Genomic DNA, 10,879 nt, shown 5'->3' with positions numbered 1-10,879 from the left:
ATAATATTTAAAACATTGTTTTGTATTAATTTAAAATAATGTTAATATGTTAATACATCATTATAATTTTTAAATTATATGTATTTTATCACACAATGAAATCAAATTTCAACTAAAAAAATATAAAAATCTAATTATAAAATAAATTTTAACAATAAAACTATAAACAATTTTTTTTATAAATAAACAATTTATTTATATATACTCGATCTTTTACATACAAATGACAGATAACACACTTTGACATAAAAAATAAAATATCACATTATCTTTAATCATAATAGGACAAGAAAGGACAGTAGATACAGCAAGACAGGCAATTAGAGTTAAAATAAAATACGTGGGAAAAATAATTTAAAGTCAAAGGAAGGTGAAGGCACCGGCAATGAATCGCAACCGTCGGTGAAGTTGATTGAACAAGAGTTATGAGGAGTCTGAGGAAGAATCCAACGATCGCGAATGGATTAAACGGAAATAAAAAAATCCCAAAGAAATTCAATCTTCTTCATCCCCAAACCAAAGACTTGAGATCTCAGATTACACCCTTTCTTCCTTTGTTTTCTCATTCCTGTCCTTTCTCAGACAACACCATCTCTCTCTCTCTTGTTCCCTTTTTAGGGTTTTTGTAATGGGTCTCGGTAACGACGAAGAAGAGGATAACAATAACAATGATAAGGTTGTGGATGACGGAGATGTTGGAGGAGGAAAGTCTTTCGGTTCAGTGTCGTGTTCCATTTGCCTCGAGGTTGTTGCCGATAATGGGGATAGATCCTGGTCTAAGCTTCAATGCGGTCATCAATTTCACCTCGGTAACTTTAATTTCTCTCTCTATCTCACACACACTGCTTGCAAATTATACAATTGAATAGATAATCCTGGAATTAGAACAGTACAGCTTGTGTATTCGAACGCCGATGCCTCAATCGGTTTTAACTGCAGCGATTGAGATCTGGAATTTAGTTTTTGTTTCGCAATTATTTTTGCCATCGGTTGATGCAGATAGAAGAATAATAGAATATCAACTGTGCATGATTATTCTTATTCTCGATTATATATGGTCATTGGTGTTTGTTGGGGTTCTGAAGCCTAGAGAATTTTGTAGGCTACGGGATCCCGTTTGATTGATTGTTTGTTTTGAATGGAGAATTGAATTGTATTTAGTGAATGTGACCTAGCCACAAGGGGCAATTATTGTGGATGATTGGATATAATATTGTTTTTCTTTTGGAAACTATCAGATTCAAACTGATTTTGTAATTTTGATTTGTTGTGTTTGTTAGTTAATGATGAGGGTGATTAGGCTTACCGTTGTTGCACGTACTGACAAATTAGCTTTTATGATTGAATTGTGGAAATCTAGATCAGTTTTCAATATTTGCAGTTGGTAGGAAATCATGCTTATGTATGCAGAAGTTTTACACTGTCTCGGTCTCGATGAATTGCTTAACGACAATAATTGTGACTAACTTTCCATAAATTTGGTGGAATTTCTGCATAATATATGTAGTTTGCTCATGTTTAACGGTATGTATTGATTGCTTTTAATGGGTCTTATCAACGGTTAGGAACTCCAGAGTGTGTAATTTCATTGTCTTGGTCTTGTTGAATTGCTTAATGACAAAAATTGTGACATTTTGACCTACTTTTCATAAATTTGTTGGAATTTCTACATAATATTTGTAGTTGCTCATGTTTAGCAGTATGTATTGGCTGCTTTTAATAGGTCTTGCCAACAGTTAGGAACTCCAGAGTGTGTCATTTCATTGTCTTGGTCTTGTTGAATTGCTTAACGACAAAAATTTCACATTTTGACTAACTTTCCGTATAGTTGGTGAAATTTCTGAATAATATATGTAGTTGTTCATGTTTAGCAGTATGTATTGGCTGCTTTTAATAGGTCTTGCTAACGGTTAGGAACTGCAGATTGTGTGGTTTCATTGTCTTGGTCTTGTTGAATTGCTTAACGACAAAAACTGTGCCGTTTTGACTAACTTTCCATATAGTTGATGGGATTTCTGAATAATATATGTAGTTGCTCATGTTTAGCAGTATGTATTGGCTGCTTTTAATAGGTCTTGTCAACGGTTAGGAACTACAGAGTTTGTGATTTCATTGTCTTGGTCTTGTTGAATTGCTTAACGACAAAAAATGTGACGTTTTGACTACCTTTCCTTGTTGTTGGTGGAATTTCTGAATATTATATGTATTTGCTCATGTTTAGCAGTATGTATTGGTGCTTTTAATAGGTCTTGTCAACAGTGAGGAACTCCAGAGTGTGTGGTTTCATTGTTTTTCATTGAAACCAAGTAAGGTTATAATTATGAGGTATAATAAATTTTAAGTTGAACAGCCGATAGAATGTTGTATATGATATGAATTTATGAATATTCCCCCTCGGAAACTAAGAATAAGGATTTTGTCTTTGCAAATATATGATCAACAAAATAGAGATTAGAGAACCAATGGATGGATAACACTTGGTTTATTATTCATGTGAAAAAGCAGTTTGACAATTGTACTGAAAATCCAATTTTATTGAACTTAGGGGAATAGGCTCCATTGTTTATATGAAACAAGTCTATGATAATGTCCAAATAGTAATGGACACACCCTGACAGTTATGTAGCAACATTAATGAATTACCCTTTCGTATTAAATATAAAAATATAATGCTTTTTGCTAGTGGAGAATTTTCAATTGGTCCTTAAATGGATGCTTATTTAGAATTGGGACTTGGGTCTCTCTCACTCAGTCACTCATCTCTCTCTATTCTGTTCTATCCTTTTCTTTTTGAAATTAGGAGAAGTTTTTGAAAAGGTGTGTTAAATGTGCTGTGCTACCGTAAAGGTTATTGTCTTTCTTTTTGAAAAGATGTGTTAAACTTGTGGTTATTAAGGCATTTAATCTTTTATGACCGATAGAGTCATGCTCTCTCAATACTGTAAATAAGCTCTTTTAATCAGCCTGTATGGATTTTTTTTGATAAAAAATGTGTTTTTTCCCTATTAGTGTGTACTTAATTATTTGGATTTATGTGATGGTTATGAATTTTTAATGTTTTGTAGTAATTTAGAGATTGTTTTATTTATGTTACTTTTTATGCATATGTATTATATATAAATATAAATATTCTAGGTTGGAATGTAAGATCTTATAATCCGATTTACGATCTGAGTTATGAATTTTCAACCCCTTCTGATCCTAGGTAAAATCTCTATTTTAACAACCTTGAGGTCACCATTAAAATTTTAGAAATAAAATCACTTTTGTTGTCATTGTTGGTGCACATCTGGATTGAAGGAGGTGCTTACTGTTTAAAGATTTCTCAAAAGTTAAAAATAAAATTCAAGACCTAACATTTTCAATTTTGTTCTCATTGTCATAAGACAAGTAAAAGACTGCAAGTGTTTCTATGATCAAACAAATTCACTCTTGACATGTAAACTTTGTAAACAAATTCTCTCTCGTTTTCCGTACACGGTTCAGTAATAATCCAGTTAAGTGGAATATAGAAGCAATAGTGATGTCATGAATTTCTGCATACACTGATTTCTTGTTGGTAACAATATATGGAATATTAGCATTCTTATGCTTATTATTACTTTACAATATTTAGATTGCATTGGTTCAGCATTCAACATAAAAGGAGCAATGCAGTGCCCTAATTGTCGGAAGATTGAGAAAGGTCAATGGCTATATGCTAATGGTTGTCGCTCATATCCTGAATTTAGCATGGATGAGTGGACTCACGATGAGGATCTTTATGATCTTAGCTACTCTGAGATGGTAATAGTCCAGTTAACTTATGGTTTGTTTATGTTTTATTTTATGCTTGCCTCTGAACACAGCCTTGATAAATAATTCCTTTATTGATTAGGTGTTTATGTGTGTATGTGTTATAGAGAGAGAGAAATTGCAAACTTGTTCTTTGCTTGGTTTTATCAATAAGGTTTTTTCCTGAAATGTTTTACTGGGAAGGCATTTAGCTATGTGCTACATAAAATTGTATGAATTATAGAACAGGAGCAAAAGTAAAGTTATCATCTAGATTTAAGAAAAAGGGGATACTACTCAATATTATGTCACAATAACCTTTGACCTGATCTGAATTTTAGCTCCTTCTGCCTTATGCCCTCCATTCCTCTACTTTTCTTCTTTCAGTCTTCAACTCTTACCGTACCACTAATATCTGCTGGTTCATTGTTTCCCTCCATTGCATTTATAAGTTGATAAATCTAGATGAAATTCGTTTTCCTATGTATTAGTAGTTGGACTTTGACTTTCAAGGTTGGTATTGCCTGTTTCAATTGAAGTTATTTATTGTTCCTTTTTGTTATGTGGATAAATAATATTTTGCCCACCATTTTGACTAATTTTTTTAACTACATGGTTTCTGCAGTCCTTTGGAGTTCATTGGTGCCCTTTTGGCAACCTGGCACGACTTCCATCATCCTTCGAGTAAGCCTAATTGCATAAAAATTAATATCTATTTTAATTCATAGACTTGGACTTGTCATTTGCTGTATTCTTTTGTTCTTTATAGTGTCTAGACTTCGTTTTTGTGCATTAAAAGATAACATGTATTGGATTTTTGGGAATACTGATTTGAAGACACTTTGAGTTGTGTGTGTGACTTTAACCATTCATTATTTGACTTTTTTTAATTATATATGTTTTCACATATCACATTAACCATATATTATAAATGGCTGTTGCAATGAAAAGCATTACTCGTAGAATTTGGTGTTAGGGCCTAAATCAATCCCATAAAACTGGCTTGTAAGGCGAGGGCTGCCCAAGCTTTATATTGAAGTCATATCTCTAGCCGATGCGGGACTAACCCACCATTAAGAAAGCCCCCAAAGTGGCTGCAACTAAAGTGAGCTAGGTCTGACCGCAATTAAGGCAGCTTTCCAACACTCCCCCCACATGTCTAGGGCTACCAGCCTGTAGCGTGGCAATGTAGGTAACCCAACAATAGTTCTAAGATAAACTTTGATACCATCTTAAAATTTGGTCTAAAAATTGGCTTGTAAGGTGAAGAATGCCCAAACTTTATAAGCTCTATTTAAGCCATTTCTTTAGTCGACTTTGGACTAATCCACCACCCTTGAGGCTTGCAATTAAGGCAACCCCCAAAAAGGCTGCAACTAAGGTGGGCTAGGGTGAGCGTAATTAAGCTCACTTTCCAACAAATACATTGAAGTAAAATGTTTTAATTTTAATATGGAACCTAATTAGGTTGATTAAAGTCAAATGTGGTTAAAGCTATGGATGGTATTAGTAAATCTGAACTCTGAAGTCCTGGCTATTTAAAACCACCATTTTGATACATAAGAGAAAACTGTTAGAAAGAATAGTGGAAATCTTGAGGAGCATCACAATTTTGAAGACAGTAGCATCAGTAAAAATTTAAGAGTTAGCTTCTTACCAAGTGTTTGGTTGTGAATTGAAAATTAAAATTGAAGCAACTAATACTAGCTTTTGCATTTTTTAGGGAATTTGATTTGAAATGTGGATAATAGATGCATATACAAACACATACTTAGTTGCTCCTTTAAGTGTTTGTTTACATGGAACTTCTTTATTTCCAGTTGTTTAAATACAGAATATAACTTTTGGTCTAGTAGCTATACCAGACTTGGGAGTCTTAATAATCATAATGGATCTGTCCAATTTTGGTAGAAATGTCTTAAGTTTAGTGAAACAGCATAATCAGCATTTGAGTTTTAACTTGTAATGGAGTCTGTCATCTGTGCTTACTGTATAACCCAAAAAAGAAAAAGAGGAGCCTGTCTTGTGTGCTTTGAGAAATAGCTCTTCTAAAATGAGATTGATTCTACAGTGAGCAAGTGAAGGTGTATATTCACCCTTGTAAATTTTGATGGTTTAAGATCATATTGCATTTTAATTTAAATCAAGGATGGATACAAGATGGGGCTTTGGTTAGGGTCTAGGTCAGGAAGAATAAGATGATTGTAGGGTATTAGAACCCATTTCTGTTAACAGAATAACTACTTCTCCATTTCTGTTAACAAAATATCTACTTCTGTTTGGTAATAAAAGGAGAGTTAGCTAGAGTCAGTTGAGAATTGTGAGAAGGAAATTAAGTGGGAGAATCCAGATCTCAAATGACTGGGTAAGGGTGAGAATTCCTTGTTCAACATATCTGTTCTGTATCATTGATACCTGGGCAGAGATTGATTCTCTTTAGTAATAAAAATTATAGTTATACTTATACCTTATTTTCTAGTCCAGTTTTTTCACCTTGTCCTATGCCCTGGCAGCCTTGCTACCACCCTAATCTTTTGGAATGCTAAACTTTGAAGTACCCCCTTCCTTTCTTCTTTTTCTTCTTCTTTAGTAATGTGATTGGCTAATTTAGTATGAATAGTCTTTTCCAACCCCAACAGAAAGCCCTGTTATTCTTTCAAGTTTGGTTCATATTTCTTATATTCTTGGCAATATTTCACTTTGTTTCTTGCCAAAATGAAGGCCTGTTGCATACTTGTTATTGAATTTAATATTGCTGTCTTGGTTGTTGCATCATATTTTGTTGAACCACAAAATAGTTTTCCTATCTCTATGAATGTGCTCTAATTAGATCTGTAAAAATGGGATTCACTCGCGAGGTTGGCTTTCCTTGTGGCTTGCCATGTTAAAGGGGGAATAGAATAATGCTATATATTTTGTACTGTGTTGAATGCTGCCAAGATTTTTTTTTATCAGCAAAATGATAAGTGAGAGTTACCAGAAGTACCAAGTACAAAAAGAGTTTCCATAAAGGTTATATTGTATTTCAATCAACACATGACTAAAATACCAGATAACCTTCAACTTCCAAAAGCTGACCATAAAAAAGATCCCTACAACATATTCTAGAACTACCCGTGAATATACATTCAACCAACATGACATATGCCCCTGTAGCTAACCCGAGAACCCACCCACACTCACCATCACAGCTTCACTTTCCCACCTCCAATAGATGCCACAGGATTGCCACTCCAAAGCACAATTGAATGATTAGATCCCGGTTGTTGATGATATAGCCATGACCAGGATTGAAATTTTATATCCTCCATCAATTTCAGAATGTCCACTTCAATATTGTTGAAAATCTTGTTATTTCTCGCCCTCCGTATGCAGAAAATTAGTGCACACCATAAAGTTTGCCACATCTCGCTTTCTTTCTTACATGAAACCACACCTGCAAATTGCTTGAGATGGCCCACTAAATCTCCATGTTGGACAGTGGAAAATGTTGGGGATGTCCAAGCATAACATTTTAGCCATATTTGCGTTGCCACTTTTGCACGATAAAAACAAATGTTGAGTTGATTCAAAATCATGTTGACATGTACCACACATCAGCTTGGCCTCCTCATTGATCACATTGGGTTTCTTCAAATTGTCCTTCGATGGTAAACGATTGCTGAGAGCCCTCCACACCATGAATGCCACTTTAGTTGGTATCTTCAACTTCCACAATAAAGGAAAGGTGTCGACTTGCTCCTCAACCCCGGCAGAAATTAGCAACTTGTATGGCAAATTAGTAGAGTAAAATCCCGTATTATCATGCCTCCATCTCCTAAAATCCATGATGTTCCTCTTTACCTGAACATTTCACAATTTATGTAAATCAAGGATGAGATTATTTTTCCATTCAAAAGTTCTCCATTTTAAATCCCAACACCATATCTCTCATCATTCCAACTACCCACCCCACCTATAACCTCCTCTTGCTGTAGTCAAATGAGATACAACCGGGGAAAAAGGTCTGCCAAACACTTCCCACCAAGCGACTCATCTTTCCAAAACCGACATTGATCTCCCTCACCAATCTCCCAACTCATCCCTTCATCAAACCAATTAAGGCTCCCTCCCCCACCACACACCTTTTTCAAATCATTCCACCATAGTGACTCACCTCTTTCCTCACCAACCCTCAAAAAGACCCCCTTCCACCCATCATATTGCCTTCTCAACATGCAGGTTGAAGATGGTTAGGATGAGTTAACTGTGCATTTTTTTGTTGAAGAATAATTATATTTTACCTTTCAATCCCCCCCCCCCCCCCCCACACACACACTGAAATGGTAGGATTTTTATTCATCTAATATTTATGTTCCTGATTTTTCCAGGGAAGGGGAATTTTCATCATCTGCGTGTAAGAGATCCCTTTTCTAGCTAATCAGCTTCTCCATTTTCTTTAAGTTGATGTTTACATTGCACTGAAACTATTAATTAACTGGAATGATGAGATGCAGATCATGATGTATTGGGACAACATGCCATATTTGCTGAACATACAGCTGTGTCATCTGCCAGCCATCCTTGCCCGTATATTGCTTACTTTGGACCAATACATCCATCCTCCTCCAATTCTGGTGGAACTGTATCAGAAGCTTCAAACTTCAACCATTGGAATGGCTCGTCTGTGCCCAGTGACATGCCAACTTCCTACACATTTCCTGCTGTTGATCTTCATTATCGCAGTTGGGAACACCACTCCCCTCCTTTCTCTACAGCAAGTAGTCGTCTAGTTGCTGCAGATCAGCCATCAGTATCCCCTGGTAGTCAAAGGCCAGCCAGGGGTGGTTCGGATGTACCAAGATCAGGATCTTTTATGCATCCCTTCCTTGTTGGTCACAGGTACCACTTTAGAGTTGACATACCCTAGTAATTTTATTCTCTTTTTTTTTTGCATGAGTGTAAGTAATACTTGTTCAAGTTTAATTTGATGAGTGAGCTAAACCATTATATATACTCTGCTTATCACATTAAATGCACTATGACTTTTGGTTATAAAAGATGAAAAGTGATGGATCTCAGAATCGTCACTGGCTAGTGAAATATGCTCAGGTCATATGATTGATATTCCATGCACATTTTGGGGTTACAACTTTCAATGGATTAATTTCTGCAGTTGTACAACTTTCAATGCATTAATTTCTGCAGTTCTGCTGCCAGAGCGGGGAGCTCGGTTGCTTCCTCAATGATCCCTCCTTATCCTGGTAGCAATGCTCGTGCCCGTGATAGAGTCCAGGCTCTTCAGGCATACTATCAACCACAGCAACCTCCTAATTCAACCACAATGCGGACACCTATCGCTTCTGGCACCCGAAGATCCAGTAGTCATAATGGACCAGCTCAATTAGCTCCAATGGCCACATCGCCAGACCAAGGTGGTGGCTTCTTTCTTATCCCATCAAGTTCATCAGGACGCAATTTTCAAGAAGAAAATCATCATCTACCAAATCACTTCCATGCTTGGGAAAGAGACCACTTGCCTTCATTATCATTGAACCATGTTGATAGAGATTCAGGTTGGAGAGCATACCACCAGGCTACCAGCCGGTCAGACCCAGCTACCAGGTCCAGCAGCTTTCGTTTAAGGCACGGATCAGATAGAATGCCTTCACAAAATCGGTAATACACTTGTATCCTGTTCACTGTGAAGCAAACTACCATTACTATGGAAAGTTATGTATGCTTTGAAAAATGTTACATATTGCTTTGGCACTTCGGCCTTTGGGTCTGTCCTGTTATGACAGACTATATACTCTGGCTGGCCTTGGAATTGATTTTTCCATAGCCACCGGTGTGATGGACATTTGCTTCCTCTAGTTTATTTGCCCCGGTGGGCATAAAATAAGATGGTATATCTAGTTGGGGAAATCAGGTTTTGGAAGAAATACTGGGACGTTGTGATTTCAAGTGGTGAATCAAGTGGACGAAAGCAGCTGTGGCTGGATTTGTAGTGGGTCAACTATTTATGTTTGATAACAACGCTCATGCAAATGCTGTGTATTGAGAATACAATTTTACTTCTACTCCATGGCAAGAGTGATTTGTAAACTGTTGTGCAAGAATTGAGCCAAGGTATATGGTAATGGAACTCGCATGAGAACTACCATACCTCGGAATAATAGGAGTTCAAAGGCTGGTTTTAAAACAATCGTATAACTGGTTTTTTTATAAAATATTATTTCAAAACCAATTACTAAAAACAAGTTTTTTTATTTTGTTTTTTCATTATCACTTCTACTAGTGGTGTAACGTAGGGTGACGTGCATAAATTTTTTTTGTTTCCTTAGGAAATTGTTTTTTTAAAATGATGCACGTTGTGGCACCTTACTGCAAAGGCCCCGAGGGAAGTGTGCTGAATGCTGATGGTTATGTTTCTTGGGAAGGAATTATACATATGTCCTGTCATAATGTTTTCTATTGGGGTCAAATGTTTTCAATTTCAATGTTTTATGTGTTTATAACTAGTTTGATTCTAACTATTGTTATCCGAAACTTACCTGACTTAATTTAATCCTTGGAAAATATATCAAATCTCGTAAGATTTTAATCGTATGATATTTATTTTAGTCATTTTTCATTAATTTTCAATTTCAATACATAAATGGATCCTTAAAAAATTGAGTGAATTGTATATTAGTTTGATTGATTTGATTATTTGAAAAATATCTTGACTGAATTTTTTTAAAATGATAAATGAATGAAAGGATTAAGCTTTTAATATTTATAATTATGACGGATTATTTTCTGATTTGAAAAATTGAATCAAGTGATTTTTTTAAAGATGATAATTATGTTTCTAATCCCTCTGAAATTTTAGACTTTTGTTTTTAATCACTATAATTTTTTTATAACATTTTTAGTCTCTTTTATTTTATTCTTCAATATTAATCCTTTTCAGGAACTAGTTTTGGCCTGTTTTAGCCTCTTAGGGATTAGTAGCAATGAATAAAAATAAATGAGGGATTAAATGAATTTTTTTATAAAGATGTAAAACATAAATTTAAAATTTTAGAATACTAAAAACCCAATTATTCTTATATTTACGTCATGTTCAATTTGCAGTTGA

At 35.2% G+C, this 10,879-nt stretch overlaps 1 protein-coding gene across 2 annotated transcripts; it reads left to right on the top strand.

Moving 5' to 3' along the window:
- Window positions 1-367: 367 nt before the first annotated feature.
- LOC100798107 (E3 ubiquitin-protein ligase RFI2) lies at window positions 368-9,958 on the top strand. Of its 2 annotated transcripts, none has more exons than XM_006589069.4 (6): window positions 368-809; window positions 3,617-3,786; window positions 4,400-4,458; window positions 8,145-8,170; window positions 8,271-8,655; window positions 8,974-9,958. In XM_006589069.4, exons 1-6 carry the CDS (start codon window positions 629-631, stop codon window positions 9,434-9,436), a joined length of 1,284 nt encoding a protein of 427 aa, XP_006589132.1. In that variant the 5' UTR covers window positions 368-628; the 3' UTR covers window positions 9,437-9,958. The 2 variants fall into 2 exon arrangements, with proteins under 2 accessions (XP_006589132.1, XP_003536067.1); XM_003536019.5 differs by having other exon boundaries at window positions 8,962-9,958.
- Window positions 9,959-10,879: the final 921 nt, after the last annotated feature.

The sequence above is a fragment of the Glycine max genome, chromosome 10, assembly GCF_000004515.6.
Source record: "Glycine max cultivar Williams 82 chromosome 10, Glycine_max_v4.0, whole genome shotgun sequence".
NCBI lineage: Eukaryota > Viridiplantae > Streptophyta > Magnoliopsida > Fabales > Fabaceae > Glycine > Glycine max.
This window is presented reverse-complemented; position numbering and strand designations above follow the sequence as displayed.